The sequence below is a fragment of the Micromys minutus genome (genome assembly GCF_963924665.1).
Source record: "Micromys minutus genome assembly, chromosome: 7".
Taxonomy (NCBI): Eukaryota; Metazoa; Chordata; class Mammalia; order Rodentia; family Muridae; genus Micromys; species Micromys minutus.
This window is the reverse complement of record NC_137976.1, coordinates 48507295-48526916: the sequence shown is the minus strand read 5'-3', so window position 1 is coordinate 48526916 and position 19622 is coordinate 48507295. Positions and strand designations below refer to the sequence as shown.

Sequence of the window (19622 nt, the reverse complement as noted above, 5' to 3'; positions counted from 1 at the left end):
CCAGGGAAGGCTACAAAAAAAGCAGTGGACCGGGTTATATCCAACTGAGTTTTCAGTTGAAGACATACAGTAGTGATCCCCAAACAATGCTAGGACTGAAGCAAGAACCTGACAGCGGGACCCATGGCTGAGGACAACTTTCATTCAGGTCCCTGAACACAGAGAAGGTAGAGCTGAGGGTTTGGAGCCTGTACCTCCACATTCTAGTCCCTTGGGTGCCGAGGTACCCTACAGACCATGGAAAGACAAACTTAGATGCTAAACAAGCCTCTAAATTCTCTACCTCCAATGTGTTCTTCCTGCAAGATGTTAGCAGAAAACATAAGGGAGTGACCAACCAATGTTTAGTTTAACCCAAGGTCTACCATGTAAGAGGGAGCCCGTGCTCACACTGCCTGCACAGCCAAAAATCAGATGCTGGACAGCCCAGAGTCCTAGGGTAGAACCAAACACAGCTGACAAAAGAAAGGGAGAAAGAAATAAAGAAAGGAAGGAAGAAAGGAAGGAAGGAAGGAAGGAAAGAAGGATGGAAGGAAGAAAGAAAATGATTCCTAATGACATTTTGTTGTACTAATAGACTTGTCCAGCTGTCATCACAAAGGGAGCAATGGATAAGATCTGGTGCAGAGATCCACAGCCAGACAGTATGTGGAGAGAGTCTAAACCGGAGGTCTGTCTCAGGTCCCCCGCCCCCGCTCTGATTGCACCCTATTCCTTCTCACTGCTGTCTGCTGGCCCAGAATAGATACTCTGCATTAGCCTACCAAGTAATGGGATTACAGATATGAGCAACCACCCCTGGCTTGTAGGTACCAACAATATTCTTTTCTCACAAATGGCATTTCATAAGTATGCATGTGCACCTGTTTGTGTGTACAAGTCATTCTGTACCATAACTGCCTGGATTCTGCCATGTTCCCACCTTGATGATAATGGACTGAACCTCTGAACTTGTAAGCCAGCCCCAATGCAATGTTGTCTTGTACAAGACTTGCCTTAGTCATGGCAACTGTTCACAGCAGAAAAACACAACTAAGACAAAAATATACCAAGAAGCTGCAGGAAATCAAAACAGCATGGTATTTGCAAAACACAGACACATAAACCAAGAGGACAGAATAGAGACTCTGTGATAAACCCACACATCTACTAATTTTCAATAAAAATACTAAGAACTCTCCCTCCCCTCGCCCTCCCTCTCTCCCACCCCCTCCCTCTCTCTCACACACACACATGTACTGAGAATGACAGCATTGTCAATGAATAGTGTTGAGTAGACTGGATAACTCACATGCAAGGGGACATATCTAGAGTTGTCTCTCACAGAAACTGCAAAAATCAAATCTAACTAGAGGGAAGATTCAAATACTGAATTTTAAAACTTATATTACATTATATAGCTTTCAAATATATATCAAATATAAATATCAAATTCTACAAATATAGAGTTGTAAGTATTAAATATAAATATCAAATTCTATAAGTATAGAATTATCAAACCACTAGAACCAATCTTGGGAAAAATACTCCAGAAAGTGGAGTCAATAAGGACATTTCAGACAAGATCCCAAAAGCTCAGGCAACAAGATCAAAACACAAATAGATTACATGCTACTAAAACATTTCTGGTCAACAAGGAAAACAGTTGCCAATAACATGAAAGACCGTCATCTGAAAGGAAGAAAAAATTTGCAAAGCCCACATGTGACAAGGCTTTGATATTTATATACATATAAGGAACTTAAGACCTCAATAAAAATTATTTGATTTTATGAGCAATAAACTTAAATAGGCATATCTCAAGGAAGACGTACAAAATGGCATTTAATGGGACATGAAAAATGGTTAATACCATTAGTCATCATGGCAATGCAAAACTGAGAGGTAGCAGCTTACCCTGTATAAATATTTATTACTTAAGACACTGAAGAAAGCAGATGCATGCATTTGGAGACAGGAATCCTCACAAACTGTAGGTGAAATATAAATTAATGTGGCTATTACTGAAAGCACCATGAAAGTTTCACAAAAAGTTAAAAATCAAACTACTATATAATCAGGCTATCCCATTATTGGACATATATCTAAAAGGAAAAAATCAATATTGAGAAGACATCTGCACTTTCACATTTTGTAGCACTAATCACAACAGATGAGGACTAAAGCAACTACCTGCCTCGTGCTGATAAGCAGGGTAAGAAAACATGATACACACAGCTGGGTAAAAATGATTTGGCCATAAATAGAAATTCTGGCATTTGCAACAATGTGGATAAAACTTGGGGTTCATTCATATCAAGCAAATAAGTCCAGGCACTTAAAGACAAGTACTACATGGTCTGCTCAAGAAAAGGATGCAGAATTCATAGAGCTGAGAGTACAATGTTGATTAGAGACTGGGTCAGTAAGGTAGGAGGGATGGGGAAAGGTGATCAAAACCTAGCAATTGTTTAGGCAGAAGTGAGACTTTTTGTGCAAGTGCACAGTAGGGTAATTATAGAAAATGACTATATGCTGTATGTCTTTAAAACTTTACAGGGAAGATTTGAAAAGTTTTAGGCACAAAGAAATGATAAATGTATTGAGTAAACAGATATGTTTAGCCTGCTATCAAAATATATGTGATACTCCATAAGTATCTATAATTTTTATGTATCAGTTAAATCTAATTTTAATTTCAAAGTGCAAAGATTTTAACATAAGTAACAAACCTTTATTTATTTAACATAAATAAAAAAAAACCCTGGGAACAAATACTTGCCTCTACTTCTTTCTAATTGCTGCTAGTGAACACATGTTCAAATTTTTGAAACTTATTAAATTTAAAGATGTAGTGACAGAAAAAAATGCATATGATCAATTATGACTCTGTCTGGCAAGGATGTCTCATCAAGTTCTCAGTCTCTGTTGATGGTGGTATGGGTACCAGTGTTGATAATGGACTAGGCATCTGTGCTGATGGTGGCTCACGTGTGTCCTCTGACCTAGAAAACCATGACGCTGATATAAGAATGAATTGAATACAGACCAAACACTCCCCACATTGCAAGAGCAATGGAAATGTAATGAAATAAATAATGCAGATATATAGAAACCAGGGCTACATGAAACAGTCGACAGAGTAAAGTGAGTCAATGTTCTCACACTCACATTTACTACTGAGTCAACAGAAGCAGACATGACTGACATCCGTACCGCCATCGCATAAACCTGGGCCACCATATTGATGGCTCTTCTAAGGGCATTCAAGAAGCAAAATCTAAATAGGCCGTAGCAATCAAAAGACTTGCTTTCACCTTCCCCATTCTCATTCTGCTTCTGCAGACATGCATACATACTGTGCAATGGGGCTACATTTAAGGAATTCTCTATTTGTGTAACCATGAATCATTGACAGTGATCATTTTCCATCCAGTTAGTTTGTTCTTAGTACATCCTGTATGAGGTCAGTGTTGGAATAGGACTGGCATTCTGTACATTATAAAAGATATCTGTAGTATGTGAGGAGTAATATGATGAATTGGTGACATTATGTACAAATGTTAAAAATTTTTATCTCGACAAAATTTTGAGAGATTTATGTAGAAAACCCCTTAAGAGTTTAACCAAATTACCATAACTTGACTATTTTGTTTACCTTAAATTGTGAAAGCAATAATTTATGATCTGTCTCTGTGGTGATCATATCTTCTATATTAAAAATCTCACCGTCTGCTCCAGAAATGCCAAATTTATATACGTGGATACTTAATTAACATAGTTCTTGGGGTATAAAGTAGATGTTTAAAAGTGGTAATGTTCTAAACAGAATTCTTTATCCTCCCTGCAAAGGTTGCTATTTCTCTATTCTTTTATGTGTTTGTACAGCTTTCTTTAGTGTTAAAACACTCACTTTGAGTAAGATAAGTCCTTCATCTCACTCTTCCTCCACAGCTGTCACTCGGGAAACCCCATCCTGAATATAGCTTTAATCCCTCCTCCTCCTTTCTATCTCTTGATTCTAGACATATGTCATCCCGACTAGTGTAGCAGTATCTCCAAAACGCTCCTTCATCCTTGTCTTCTAAGGCTTGTCTTCCACATTCCAGTGAGAGAATCTTCCAGGTTATAGATAAGATCCTCAAGCTTCTTTGGTTTATACATTTCCTTGGATTGAGATGTTGCAGAACAAATACCCCAAAGGTTCTTAAATTTAAAGAATATATAATTATATATTGACAGCAAAACAGATCACATTCTACCAATTACATTTATAGTTTTGACTGCCACTGCCTAGTATCTTATTTTCATTTATCTTCCCATCATGCATTGCAGTCCTCCAGAGAGCTGGATAAATGGGTGTGTATGTTATTATATTAATCCTATAAAGAAAGATTTCCATTTTATCTTATGGTTTGGTTGTATCTGTTTCCGCCTTCCTGAAACATCTCTCTCCCACCAAGTTCCCTGGACCTAGTGCTTTCTTCAGTGAAAATTTATTCTCAATAGAATCTTACACTTGTGGTGGAGAGATAGCTCATCAGTTAAGACAAGTCGCTGCTTGATCAAAGGACCCTGGTTCAGTTCCCAGCACCCATGTGGAGGTTTCATTACTGCCTGCAACTCAAGATCTAGCACCCTATTTAGGCCATCACAGGCACCATACACACATGTAGCATTAAAAAGCACACAGGTAACACACATATAATACAAAAGTAAATATCTTGTTTTAAAAAATAGTACACTCAATTCACTATGACATAAAATGCGTGCCAACAGTCAAATTTTTAATTATCTAATATAGAAACTGTCCAGTACATGGAAATAAGTTTTCCTTCACTACACTTTTTCGATGGATTTTTCCAGAACCCCTGGAATTAAAAAATGAAAAAATCTGTCTAGCTCTATTCTATCTACCTAGTTTTTCTGTCACATCAGGTTACTATATATATAACTTACTTTTTCTTTTGGAAATGAATGTAGAGAATGGCCCCAATGCTGACCAATGAAATGAAAAACAATATGATGAATGAAACTGCAGTTATCTTCCACTTTAAACAAGCATCTGTGGTACCTGAAAACATGAACCAGAACATATTATTTCTCTGGTCACATCGTGCTGCTGTCTTGGGGCCTTGAATTTGTAAAGCTTTCTTGATTTGCTACAGCTTAATTGACTTTCATATTTACTCTATAAGAGGCTTTGTCATTACCATGGAACAAAAAGCAAGATCCTAGATGGCAGTTTCTAATTCCCTTGAATGTAATTAGGAATGTGCATTATTTTCAGTGAGGCACTATGGCTTTACCTTTGGCTGCACCAATGTGGTTTTATCAAGTTTTTACTATTGTTTTCAACAAGATACTACATAGCCATGTTGGATAGGTGGAAGAGATTGAATGTGAAGAATTTTACACAGAAATATGAACTCTTTTTAGAAGGTAATTTCAACAAAGCAGAAACTACATATGGAATTTCACCAGAAGGAGAAATTAATACCTCCCATATTTAACATAAAAATCAGCAAAGCATAAACTTCTTCTGCACTGATACATTGCCTATTATCAACACATACATTTTTATAAGTAAATTAAATTGATCTTAATAATCCAGCCAATAGATTTAAGATGATATTTATGATACTTAACTCATATAATTAAGTCATTTGAGTTAAAAACATTGACCAGAAAAATAAGTTGGCCAACTTCAGTTTCAAGAAACAAACAATACAAATACTTACCTCTCTTTTTTTTGAGGATCTGTAAAAATAGCATGAAAATAAAGCCTGTTAAATGAACAATAGTAAGAATATTGACATGGCCTTCTGCATCAATAAGTCGTGAGGGAGCTGACTTTGAGGAAATGTAATATGAACAGCAGAACAAGCTTCAAAGGAGACAAATGAAAACAGCAAATGAAGCAGAAAATGACTGAAGACTTTGTAGATATTATTTTCAGATACATTTAAAAAGATATAACTTCATCAAAATAAGTAACTAAGAAGATTCTTTAAAAGAACAAGCAATTTCAGCCCAATGACTGCCAAGCCTGAGTGGAGGGGGGGGAAGGGGGGACTCAGTGCTTCCTACCCTTTACTGCTGAGGTTTTTCCTACTGATATATCCAGGGAAAGTGAGTGACTGTGCCTATAATTGTGGATCTATCCCCTGGTGACACCCAATCTCCAGTGGATGTTGCCACAGATGGCTATGGTGAAATTGAGTGGGTCACAAGGTAAGACCAGAAGTCATGAACCTAGGAACCTGAGTTCTGGGGAGAAGACGCAAGGGGATGAGATAGGACTGGAAGGAATATCCATTGGAAAGGAGAAGAGAAAAAAATATTAGAATGCATCATGTATATGCATGAAATTGTCAAAAATATAACAATTCAAAAAGTGAACAACTTTCTCTTTAAGTTGAAAAAAGAATTTGTAAATTAAAAACTTTGGCACCATTTATGCACCCTTATCCCGACCAGCTACATTCTCCTGGCCTATGGCCCTCTCTTCGATCCCTCCCCACACATGATCCCAAACCCCTTTATTCCCCTCCCCATTCCCTCTCCCACCTAGGTTCCTCCTTCCCTCTACCTCCTATGACTATTTTATTCCCCTTTCTAATTGAGATTCAGGCACCCTCACTTGAACCTTCCTTCTTGTTTAGTTTCTTTGTGTCTGTGGAATGTATGGTGGTTATCCTGTACATATGGCTAATATCCATAAATAAGTGAGTATCTATTATGCATGTCCTTTTAGATCTAAGTTGCCTCACCCAGAATGATATATTCTAGTGCTGTCCATTTGCCTGTAATTCTTGTTTTAATGGCTGAATAGTGTTCCATTGTGTAGATGAACCACATTTTCTGTATCCATTCTTTAGTTGAGGAACAACTGGGTTATTCTGCCTATTATGAATAAGGCTGTTATGCACATAATATAGCAGGTGACTTTGTTGTGTGTTGGAACCTCTTTTGGGTATATGCCCAGAAGTAGTATAGTTGAGTCTTCTGGTAGAACTATTTTCAGTTTTGTAAGAAACTGCCAGATTGATTACCTGAGTAGTTGTACAAGTTTGCAGTCCTGCCAGCAATGAAAGAGTATTTCCCTTGCTCTACATCATCACCAGCATGTGTGTGTGTGTGTGTGTGTGTGTGTGTGTGTGTGTGTGTGTTTTGGAGTTTTTGCTCTTAGCCATTGGAATAGGTGTAGGATAAAATCTCAGAGTTGTTTCAGTTATCATCTCCATGATGACTAAGAATGTTGAGGAAGGCTTCTGGAAGTCAATGTGAGTACCTTAGCCGAGACTTCTAGTAGTGAGGATATGGAACCTGAAAAGGCCACCTTTTATAGACAGGCAGGATTCCCAGTGGAAAAATAAAGACAACAAACCACCCACAAAGCTGTAGATCCAAAAACTGTCCTGTTTAAAAGAAATACAAGGATAAAGATGGAGTAGAGACTGAGAAAATGGCTAACGAATAACTGGCCCAACTTGAGACCGATCCCATGGTCAAGCACCAATCCCTGGCACTATTAATGATGCTCTCTTATGCTTGCAGAGAGTAACCTAGAATAACTGCCCTCCGAGAGGCTCCATGCAGTAGCTGACTGAAGAAGATGCAGAGACCTGTATTCCGCATATTGGACGAAGCTTAGGCATTCATATGGATGAGCTGGAGGAGCGGGAAAGAGCCCCAAAGGGATGAATAGAAACTCTACATCAAGACCAACAGAGTCAACTAACCTGGACCCTGGTGAGCTCTCAGAGACTGAGCCAACCACAAAAGAGCTGGTCCAGTAACAGGCTGGACCAAGGCCTCTGGTTCATATGTAGCAGATGTGGAGTTCTGTCTTCATGCAGATCCCTCAACAACTGAAATGGGGACTGTCATTAAAGCTGTTACCTATCTGTGGAATCCATTCCCTTAACTGGGCTGCATTTTTTTGGACTTAACAGAAGAGGATGCACCTAACTGCAGACACTTGATGTGTCAAGGTTGAGGAGTATATCTGCAGTGGGGAGCTCTACCTTTTCAGAAGAGAAGAGTAATGGGGATGGGTGAGGGACTGTGTAAAGGGGTGTTTGGGAAGTGGGAGTAGCAATCAGGATGTAAAATGAATAAATAAACGAATTAGTGGAAAAAAGCTTGCTTTTTGTTAAAAGAAAAATAAAGTCCATAAAAGAACTTAAAGAATATGTTTATACAATCTCCCAGATAATAGGAAGAAACAAAAAAATCATGGATATTAAAGTAAAAGCTTTAATGTTCAATAACAATCCAGATAAATACTCTATTTCAAATAGGTATTTGTTATTTCAAATAATTGGTTCATATATAAAAATAGTATATCTCCCAGCAAGATAGTTACCAAAAGCTGATCTACAGAACCAAAGAATTTAGAGGATTTCTCTACACTGTGAAGAAGAATCCACTGTTGTCTTAACTCCCTAATTTATTCAAAAAAGGAGGAGCCCCCTTTTCTTGATATTTGAGAATAGTGAAGGCCGTTTCGCTTGTTGCTTAGGTAGTCACTATAGGAGGCACCGTATTTTGCCATAGATTAAAATTTAAAAGTTGAAAGGGAACTAGAGACAAAGTACGAATTCTCTTCAAGTTTAGAAAGTGTAGAGTTGTGTCTCTTCACAGTCATAGAACAGTTGCTGAGACAGAAACAGGTATGAGGGATCAGGGTATTGTGACAGGCCTGACCATGCTGTCTCTTGGAGAATAGGGGAGAACTTGAGACTTCAATCCAGAAAATCACTTGGACACTTGAAGCTGGGCTCAGGAGGATGATGGAAGATAGTGGTGCCAAAGCAATGTGGAATGTGGAAGTACAGCTCAAGAAGTTTCAGAGAAGAATATTAGGAAGAGGCCTAGAGATGATTATTATGATATTTTGGGAATGAATGTGGCTGCTTTTTTTTGTGCCCTTGTTCTTAAAATCTGCCTGAAGCTAAATTGAAGAGTTTTGGATTAAGAGACTGGAAGAGGAGATTTGAAGAGCACCTTGTACTGACTCTGTGATATGCTTATTAGTAATACCTCTTTATGCAGAGCTCTAAAGAAAAGGATCAAGCTGAGCAAGAAAAAAGTGCACTGTGAACAGATTGAGGAGATAAGAAGCACTGGGAAGTGTGATGTAGTTAAGACTAATGTTCAAAGGGAAAACAAAATTATGGGCTCCTAGAAAGCAAAAATATATTAAGTACTTTCATATTTTAAGAAAGAAGAATGAAAGCACAGTCACAATCAAATCAAAGCAAAAGTCAATTACAAAATTTACAATAATTCAACAATCCGATGACTGGGATTCACTCACAATCTGTGCTCCTCCAAATGGCTCCAGCTGCTTTTCTGCCTCTGCTGTCTGCACCACACATGGCTTGTCTTCTCGGCTCCCACTAGCTCTGTACCTCTGCTCCTCCTGTTCCTGGTGTTCATCACATGGTACTGGCATCTCCAAAATGCTGGGATCCCTTGCTACATTTGGGGTATGCTTTCACTAAGATTAGCATCCTGCTACACAATACCAATCTTCAGCTGCTCTTCATGACTCTTTCACACCTTCAAAACCAGTACTACCTGGGAGACTGTTAAACTGCTGCATTTAACTGCGTGTGCAATGTATAACACTGGCCATGTCTGTAAGACAGCGTCTTTGTATGAAATCTGAGGAAACATTTTCCTAGAAGATTTTAACTCAGTGATGCTGGTCTCTTCTTAATCACCACTAATTTCTTCACTCCACTTGACCAGTATCTATTGTTCCAGTAATGCAAAGATTTTATTTGATTGGTTCTGGTATCTTGTTCATCACAGCTGACTTGTCAGTCCCAGCTAGCCTGACCCACAGATTCTCAATGCAAAATAGCAAATGTCCCTGATGTGAACTTTAGCATTTCCTTTGAAACTTCACAAGCCATAGTCTCCATTGTCTGCCCTGTTCCCAACATTCTGATCTTCCAAATGCCTACGAAAATATCCCACTGAACTCTTCATATTCAACGGCTTTGTTGGCCCAAAGTTTCAAAGTGCCTTCACAATCCTCCAAGAAACAACGTGGCCCGGTCTATCAGAACAGTACACTATTATCCAGATATAAACTTGTCCTAGTTAGGATTATTATTGTTGCAATAAAACACCATAACCAAAAAGTAAGTTAGATAGGCACACTATTCATTTCACTATTCATTATCAAATGAAGTCAGGACAAGAACTCAAATGGGGCAGAAAACTGGAGGCAGGAGCTTGTCCAGAAGCCATGGAGGGGTACTGCTTACTGGTGTGCTGTACATGACTAATTAAGTCTGCTTTCTCTTATACCCCAGGACCATTAGACCAGGGATGGCATCACGTACATGGGCTGGGCCCTTCCCCACCTATAATAAAATTCCACACAGGCTTACCTATAGCCTGTTCATATGAAGATTTTTTTCTTCCATGTGGTTCCCACCTTCCACATGACATTAGGTTGGGTCAAGTTGACACAATACTATCCAGCACAGTGCTCATAGGGTCATATATTTGAATGCTTAGTCATCAGGAAGTGATACTATTTAATACAAAATAGGAGATGCACCCTTTTGGAGTAAGTGTGGCTTCAATGGCAGAAGCCCTCAGGGGTTGGTTGGGCTTTGAGGTTTCAAATGCCCAAATCAGGCCCAATGTCTCTTTTCCTGCTGCCTGTGGATTTCAAAGTGCCTGTAAAACTCTGAGCCACTTATTCAAGACTATGTTTGCCTACATGTCTCCATGTTACTAACCATGCTAATAATCTCTGAAACTGTAAGCAAGCCCCAGTTAAGTTCTTTTATTATAAGACTTGCTGGGTTATACTGTCCCTTCACAGCAATGCAACAGTGACTAGGACAATTACCACATATTATGGTATACCACATGAACTATATTATGTGCATAGCATTTACACTAAGATGAAGGGATTGTTAAAGTAAAGCCAAACATAGACTGGAAATAACATTTCTACCACTTGTCAAGGAGAAGGGATGGAAAATAATCGGTAAGCCCAGGATCTCCTCCACTTCTGCAGAGAATCTAAGGGTCTGATGAAGATCCAAAGCAACAGTCTTTTTCTTTTTTCATCTATTTTTATTCAATATTCTCTGTATTTACATTTCAGGTGTTGTTCCCTTTCTGCCAATCCCACCTCCCCTCCCCTTCCCATTGCCTCTATGAAGATGCTCCCTTGCCCAACCTCCCTCTCCCACCTCTCTCACCTCAGTTCCTTGGCATTCACCTACACTGGGAAAACGAGCCTTTGCTGGACCAAAGGTCTTTCCTCTCACTGATCAAAGCAACAGTCTTAAACTGCTGGAAATCTGGCTCAGAACACATAGATGATGAACATGGTAACATAAATTTGTAGACAAACCCAAAGTTCAATGGTTGGCATAAAATTATATAATACAGGCTACTTTGACTCCAAAAGATCTAATTAGCTTCAACACACACATCACTTTTGACTATTAAGAAACTGTGAAAAATTGAAACCTTAATTTAGAAGATATTTAGAAAAGCTGGTTCAGTGAAATAGGACTGTCATTTAAGCTACTTGAGAAGTTGAAGCAGGAAGACTGAAAATTTAAATCCAACCTGGGCTATGGAGTGAGCTTAGTGAGTCAAGGACAACCTGAACAACTTAATAACATCAAAAAGAAAAAAAAAACAGGAAAAGAAAAGAAAGGAAGAAAGAAAGAAAGAAAGAAAGAAAGAAAGAAAGAAAGAAAGAAAGAAAGAAGAAAGAAAGAGGGACAAGGAGAGAGAGTGAGAGAGAGAGAGAGAGAGAGAGAGAGAGAGGACAAAAGAAAGAAAGAAGAGAAAGGGAAAGGAACAAGAAAAAAGGAAGAAAAGCCGACTCTGAGGTTGTGTCCATTTTAGTGTGTGAGCATTTGCCTACTATGCCCATGACCTCTGGCTTCAGTCCCCACTAAACACACACACACTCACACACATGAAAGTGCTAACCAAGTCTAGTACTTTTTAGTACTTAAAAATTAAATTTGAAAAGAGAAAATTTAATTGCCAACAATATCAAAAGCTAAAACCAACAAGCCATGCTTGGGTCATGATGGCAGTCCATGTGAGTAGCTTAAGGCCACCATATTGGGAAGGAGTCATTGTGACAGAATTGGGGACACTGGGGATTTTCAGCTCCCCTTTGTTCTAATGGAGCATCCTACCATGCCAAGCCTTCCAGTTACTGACCAGCTCTGTGCTACATGGAGGTGCCCAGTGTCGTATTTCCGATCCTTTCACTAGAACTTTAATTCAACTAAATTTCTATTATTTATAATTTTCTTAGTCACTGGTGTATTGATGCAGAGATGCCATGACCACAACAACTCTTATAAAAGAAGATTTATAAAAATGTCCAGAGAACAAGCCAGATCTGCTAGAGTTGGAATTGTAGAGTTCTTAGCTGCTATATGAGTGCCCGGGTTCCAGTCTCATCATTTGGAAGATGTGAGCCATCTTTCCAGCCCTCCAGTAAGTATTTTAAAAGGGTACTTAATGTTCCCAGCATTCAGGAAAATGTGACTTAATGTTACTTTGAGACACCACACCATCTCAATGAGAGGACTATTAAGAAGGAAACTGACAACAGATGGTGAAGAGGATGTGGAGGGGGGAATGTTTACTCACTGCTAGTAGTGATGCAAATTAATACAGATAGTATGGAAATTGGCTTGGCAGCTCTGCAAAGAGAACTACATGATCCAGCTGTACACTCCCGGGCATATGCCCTAAGAACCCCAGCCAGATTCCACTACAGAGGCACCTGCACACCCGGACATGTTGCTGCTTTATTCACAGCCTAGATCTCTGTCAACAGATGAATTAATAAGAAAATGTCATGTATATCCACAATATGATATTACTCCACTGCTAATAAAAATAAAATCATAAAATTTGTAGGAAAAAAAGAGATGGATCTGGAAAGCATAAACATTAAGCAAAGTAATAACAAACTCATAATGACAAGACTCATATGTTCTTCGACGTGTGTGGATTCTAGCGTGCCTGTGTGTGTTTGTATGCATGCATGCATGCTTGTCTGTCCGTCTATTTCTCTGTCTATCAGCAAAAACAAGGATGACTGTAGGTAAAGTCTGAAACCCTGGTAAGGAAACAGAGAGAGCAATAGTGTTGGGAAGTGTGAACAGAGGGATGGGTAAGTTGTGGAAGAGGAAGATGAACTGGGAATGAGTATGTTCTATGGCAGGAGGCATGGGGTGGCGAGGAAGGGTGTGGGAGAAATGGAAGGAAGAAAAATGATAAAATGTCACTTCGTTCAAAACTTTCACTATACAGTCTAGCACATTATATGCTAATTTAAAAATAAACTTTAAAAATGAGGAAAAGTCAATGGTGTCACCAAATTGATGAAGGAAAGAAAAAAAAAAGCTACGTAAATATGAATTACAGTGCTATGGAAAAGTTCCTTTAAAAATATAGTCATACCAGGCTGGCCTGAAGAAAACACCCAAGCAGCCACCAAAGGCACCACTGTGATGGGCAAATGTGTGACAGAGAGATGGGAAAGATGGAAAACACAGAGGAGGTCTGGGCTGCCTGCCACCAGAGTCCATGTAGAAGTCTAAAATCCAGACTGTGTAAGAGGGTGGGGGAGATGAGTTGGTCTGACTAGCCATCTGGGTGCATGCTGCTGCCTGGAGCTAAGTCTGGGTCTGTGGTCCTATGGCAACTGGGAGCTGGGTTGATATCCCAGGCGTGTGTTAGCACTGAAGGCCATGCAGATATCCCTGGTCTGGACTGCCACCTGAAGCACTGTGCTGAGCTGGCCCTGTTCCTCCTTGGTTACCACCTTCAGGAGAACTAGCTCAACCTTTGTCAGGGTAATACAAAAGAGAGGACCCTGGTGGCCAGGGGATAACTGAGGATGTGAGTGTAGAAAAGCTGGCCCACCCTTTATCTGCTTTGAGGCAATGTGCATGAGCGAGAGTTGCCTTGCCCCACCTCACCCCAGTCAGCTGAGTCAGTTGGCTCTCAGGTCATAAGAGCTGTAGAGCTCTCCCTGCTCTTCACTGGCTGCAGCAGTTCCGGAAAGCAGGTCCGGTATCTAGCCCGGGCATCACAGTCCAGCTGACCCTGGTTGAGCGTGAGGCACAGGTGAACTGGCCCTGAGGGAAGGAGAATAGGAGAGTGGACCCTGCACCTTGCTGGCTGCAACACTGCATGATCTAGCTTTGGCAGTGCGGGGAGCTCACTCTGTGGTGTAGGCACAGGACAGCTGGAGAGCTGACTAACTCAGCTACCTCCCAGGCCCAGATCCAGAGCTCAGAGCTGTCCCACCCCAACAGCTACCCTATCTCTGCATTGCTCAAACAAATGAAAGGGCCAGTCCTGCATATCCAAAGCTGCAGGATCTCCATGACACAGGGTAACAGCAGGATATCCAAGAGGAATCCCAGTAAAGATATTGATTGTGTAGCAAAAGCCTGAGACCCCACACCAGTCCAGTGACTCATTGCACTGAACATTTGCCAGTAAAGGTGTATGGACAAAAGGGTACACTGTGTGACACGCTGACACACTACAGCTTCCAGGACAAGTTGGTTTTTTGTTCTTTGGGCTTCTCATTTATTTAGTTTTATTCTGTCTTATGTTCTTTTCTTTTGCAGGGGCAGGTTGCACGGGCAGAGGGAGGATACGAAGGATGGGGCCATGAGTGGAACTGGGGTACATGATGTGACACTCACAAAGAATCAATAAAGAGTAAAAATAAATAATATAGTGTATGATATAAATAAATAAATAATAAATATAGTAAATGATGGAAATAAAAGTAAAGATAATACATGTTGTAAATAAAAAATAATAAAGTATATGATAAAAAGATGAATGAGTGAATGAATAAATAAATAAAGTTATCTGTAACCCTCAATTAAGGAAAACCTAAAGTGAATTCTCTGTGTAGGATTAAAAGGGACTCAAGAGAAAGTTATAAATAGCAAATACAAGAAGTTGTCTGTAAAGAACATCATGCCCAGGATGCATGTTTAAAGTGAAGACTGCTGATATTGTTGGATTATTTCTTCGTTGTTACTGCTGCTTTCTGATGACAGGATTTCACTATGAAGTTCTGGTTGTCCTGGAATTCACTATGTAGATCAGGCTGGCCTTGACCTAACAGAAGTCATCCTGCCTCAGCTTCCCCAACTACTTGGGTGAAAGACCTAGGACCCTACAATTGGCTTCGTTGTTTGATTTCTTAATCATGCATCTGTATTATACTGGTTTATGTCATTAAAACTAGCTGATTTATACAATTATTTCTTAAAATAGATTTTTAAAAGATAAATACCTCTGCAATTTCGGCTCTCTCTCTCTCTCTCTCTCTCTCTCTCTGTGTGTGTGTGTGTGTGTGAGTGTGTCTATGTGTAAATGTATGAGGTGTGGACGTTAAAGATCAACAAAAATGCTCTCTACCTTAGTCTATACTTGAGTGTTGGGATTTTGAGCACACCCCCATGTCTGATTTCTCATGTAGGTGCTGGGCATCAAACTTGGCTTCATGCTTTCATGGCAAGCGCTTTACAGACTAAGCCGTTTCCCAGCACCAGCACCTCCTTTAACGCCACCATTGTCAATTTTACTTACTTTTTTGATTGACTGGTAGAGGAACTATCTTCTCCTCATGGCTTATGGGATGAGTCATGGACACAACCAGGTTCTGGAGACCCAAGGACCTCGCGGTTTTCAAAGAGATGTTGTAGATTTTAGTGATGGTCACTGTGGCATTGGGGTTCTGTGTGACATACTCTTGTGGTGGATGTGCTGTGACTTGTGAAGGGTACATGGAGATTCCAGGGGTGGGCTTTCCCACAGCAGAACAATGGAGATTACGAAGATCTTCAGAGCCAGGAACAGACTGGAGTTCAGTTACTAGTTCAGATACAGCTGAGGCAAAGAGAGGGAAAGAAAATTAATACAAAAGCAGATCATACCAAATTCTATGCTGCAAGAGGATGTCATTTTCCCCAATTCTGTTTGACACACAAATGTTGAAAGCATCTCTGTCTGATACCTCCTGACAGATGTTATAAGACTTCCAATATCTGTCCACTGACTGCTGACTTAACTTCCATGCAACTATAAATTATATTACACACATCAATCCCAACACTTTACACTCACAGAGACATATTGGGGTACACTCTATGTCTTTGTTCTTCCTCACCTGCCTAAGGCATTCTCTGATTGGCTTTAATAAAAATCTAATGGCCAATTATCTGGGCAGGAAGTAGAAGGAAGGACTTCTTGGGAGGGAGAAAGAAACTCTAGGGGAAAAAAGAAGAAGGTCTTTCTCCAAGAAATATGACAGGTGACAGATGTAACTACTACTGGCTGAGATGGTATAGCTAGCCACGTGGCTGGCTGGGTTAGATGAGCTAGTTGAGAGTCTGCACAGTTGATAGTCTACCTAGATTATGCTTATGCTTTGAAATATTAAAAGTTCTCCATGTGGTTATTTGGAGGAACCAGCTGGTTATGAAATCACTGCTGCCATATTAATTTCTGGCATTAATGAATATGTGAAGGATATTAATAATCAACTTACAGCAACATGAAAAGAAACCCTGGTGTTCTCTTTAGTACTGTGACATTTTTCTTATTTGAAGCCTGGGAAACCCTAATTCCCTTAGCTGCACATCTCCTTGTTTTGTTTTGTTTTGTTTTTCTGATGTCTCTATTCTTTTTCTTTTCATCTTGTCTTACTAACAACATTCTGATACATTTCTAAGTTTTCTCCACTTAATGAAAGTTAATGCAGCACAATCTAAAGAAATCATGTACAGAGGGAAGAGATCCTGTGGGAACACAAATTCTCCCTGGCCGCCATTGCTTTTCTCCTAAATAACTTGGGATCATCACCATCAGCTTTTCATTATCTTCTATTTTCAGGACAACGTTCTTAAGAGCTGTAACTCCATGGTGTATACCCCCATAATGGGACCCTTGAGGAAGAGGTTACATACTTAAAATGTGAAGGCAGGTTTGCTCTCCATGGCTGCCTTGTGGAAAAGTGTTAAACAAACACCTGTAGCAGGCTTCATCTTCAAACGTCAGTCCTTGGATAGTCATGAAGGAGGTGCTGGGTTCCAGGATCTTGCACTGTAGCCTGTTTACATACGGTGAGAGAATCTTTTCTCCATATTTATGGCTGTAAGTGCCAATATTTTGAGGCAAAGAGTCTTGGATTTTCTGCCAGGTGATTTGCTCAACATTTGCCAGGCTTGTGAAGTTGCAGAAGATTGTCACATTTCCTCCCAGGACAGCTGTCTCAAAAGCATTATGCCTTATTCTCTGTGAAGACTCTGGAAATGAGATCCATTGTTAAGTGATCAGTTCTCCACTATCTCTGTGGAGTGTTCTAACAGCACTTATCTCTCTGTTTTATGAGTGTTTACTACCATTTTAGTTGACTTTTCTGCTCAATAAAAAAGCGAGTCAGTCCACACAGTCCAGACTGAGGAAATAAGATTATGCATTCAAGGCCAACCTATGATACTTAGTTGATGCTGTGTGCCACTAAAAACAGAAAATGCTACATATTCTATGTATCTAGAAAATTCAAGGACCTGCATTGGATCCCAAGGGGGGGGGGTCTGAGACTCAGAGACACAGAGACTCAGAGACAGAAATACACAAGGGAGGAGAAAAAGAGGAAAAAAGAGTGAGCTATAGCATAATTTTTAACTTTTAACCCTGAATAATTACTTTATAAAGTGGTTTCTGGCACATATTGTGTGCCTAAAAAATACTTATTAAAGTTAAAAATTAAGGATTATAAATAAATTAATTAACAAAAGGCACTACAAATACATACACATATATATACATTTATTAAATATATAAAACCATGTACATATGTGTACATATGTAACCTAAATTAGGTATTATTCCTCAATTTTCTGTGTGTGTACATAAGTTACTTTACTTGTTTGCCAAAGAAACACAGGTTAACCTGAGGACTACATATGCACCAACTATCTGAAATGAAAGTCAGTGGATATCATTGGATAGAGAATGTGCAGGAACAATACACCTCAACAGTACACACTGCTGAAGGGAGTATAAATTCTATTGTACTCAGTGGAAACTGTTAATGTTGGCTTATCTCTGTGCATAAGCATTCTCTACAAACAGTGAGACTACTCATAACTTAAACCCAATAGAACTACATGCATATATACTCCAAAACCATGAATAAAGAAGTTCATAGGAGCATTATTTGTCATGATAAAAACTGAACTGCAAATTGAGATTATATTTTACGTCACACTGCAGCAGAAAGACCCACATTTATAATGACAGGACATATTAGACTAGTTAAGTTATTATTTTTTAATGTCATAAATTTGGCATAATGAGGTGAGGGTAGATCTGAGAGGGACTTGAGGAATAAGGGTATATATGATCAAACCGCATCATATAAAATTTCAAATAATTAATAAAATATATTAAAAACCATACATTACATAGATAAATTATAGTATTACACAAAAGAATTCATTCAAAATGAGATTTAAAGAACTACGTTTTCTCCAAAAATATGGATAAATCCTACCAATGTATTAAGGAACCAGTAGCAAACGAATACACGTTAAGTAATCAGGTACATTATAAAGTCATCAACAAATAAAATACACCTATAGCATATGGAGCTAGAATATGAAGAGTATGAGGGGTTGAAATAGAAATGGCTCCCATAGGCTCATAATTTGAATGTTTGATCCTCAAGGAATGAGATTACAAGGAATTAGGTGTGGCTTTGTTATAGTAGGTGTTGTCTACAAATGCATCATGAACCTCTCAGAGACCTGAGGCAAGTTTCTTGCTAGAGAAACCCTGTGTCTATCAGCTAGTTCTGTGCTCGTGATCTACCTGGGCTGATTTGTAAGACTGGTCTTCTAAGAATCGTTTACTGTTCTGCACCTCACCATTTTCATCTCTATACGTACATTAATGTTACCCGACTCACAGCGTTGCATACAATGAAAACAGGAGGTCATCTGACAAACATTTTAGTTTCCATAGGTACCTTGGTCCTAGCCTTCAGGGAAGGATCCAACAAAACAAATGAAAACCCAAACTAGCAAACAACTACAACAACAACAAAAAATTAGCAACCAGGCTGTCCAGCCCTAACCCCACTACAGTTTCTCAATTGCTCTGCTCCTCAGCCTCCTCATGCCTTCCCAGGACCTGTTCTCTACTATAGATGGAGCTGTTTCCATATAGAAATTTTCCTCATCCTGCACTTTATTTATTTATTTATTTATTTATTTATTTATTTATTCATTCATTCATTCCTTCATTCATTCATTACTTTTACATGCTGCTATGGTTGAATGCAGGATCTCCTTCATGCTAAGCAGAAGCTTTCTCATTAAACCTCAGCCCCTCTTTTCAGTTTACCATATCTTTTATTCCTGAATTCAGATTGGAGAAATTTATTCCTTTTGAAATTAGGCTTGTGATATGGGGTATATGTCCTTGAGTGCAGGTACACCCAGAGGATACAAGAGGTTTGTGGATCCCTGGAGCTTGACTTATAGGTGCCTGAGAGCCAACTGATGTTGGAAAAGAACTTC

General features: G+C 39.3%; 1 protein-coding gene across 1 annotated transcript; it reads right to left on the bottom strand.

Moving 5' to 3' along the window:
* Positions 1–2860: 2860 nt before the first annotated feature.
* LOC308422859 (nectin-1-like) lies at positions 2861–19397 on the bottom strand (the record flags this gene model as incomplete). The annotated part of the gene is made up of 5 exons (XM_080919503.1): positions 2861–2984; positions 4939–5053; positions 15625–15924; positions 17004–17342; positions 19358–19397. The coding sequence occupies 5 exons, from the start codon at positions 19395–19397 to the stop codon at positions 2861–2863; spliced, it is 918 nt and encodes a 305-aa protein (XP_080775629.1).
* Positions 19398–19622: the final 225 nt, after the last annotated feature.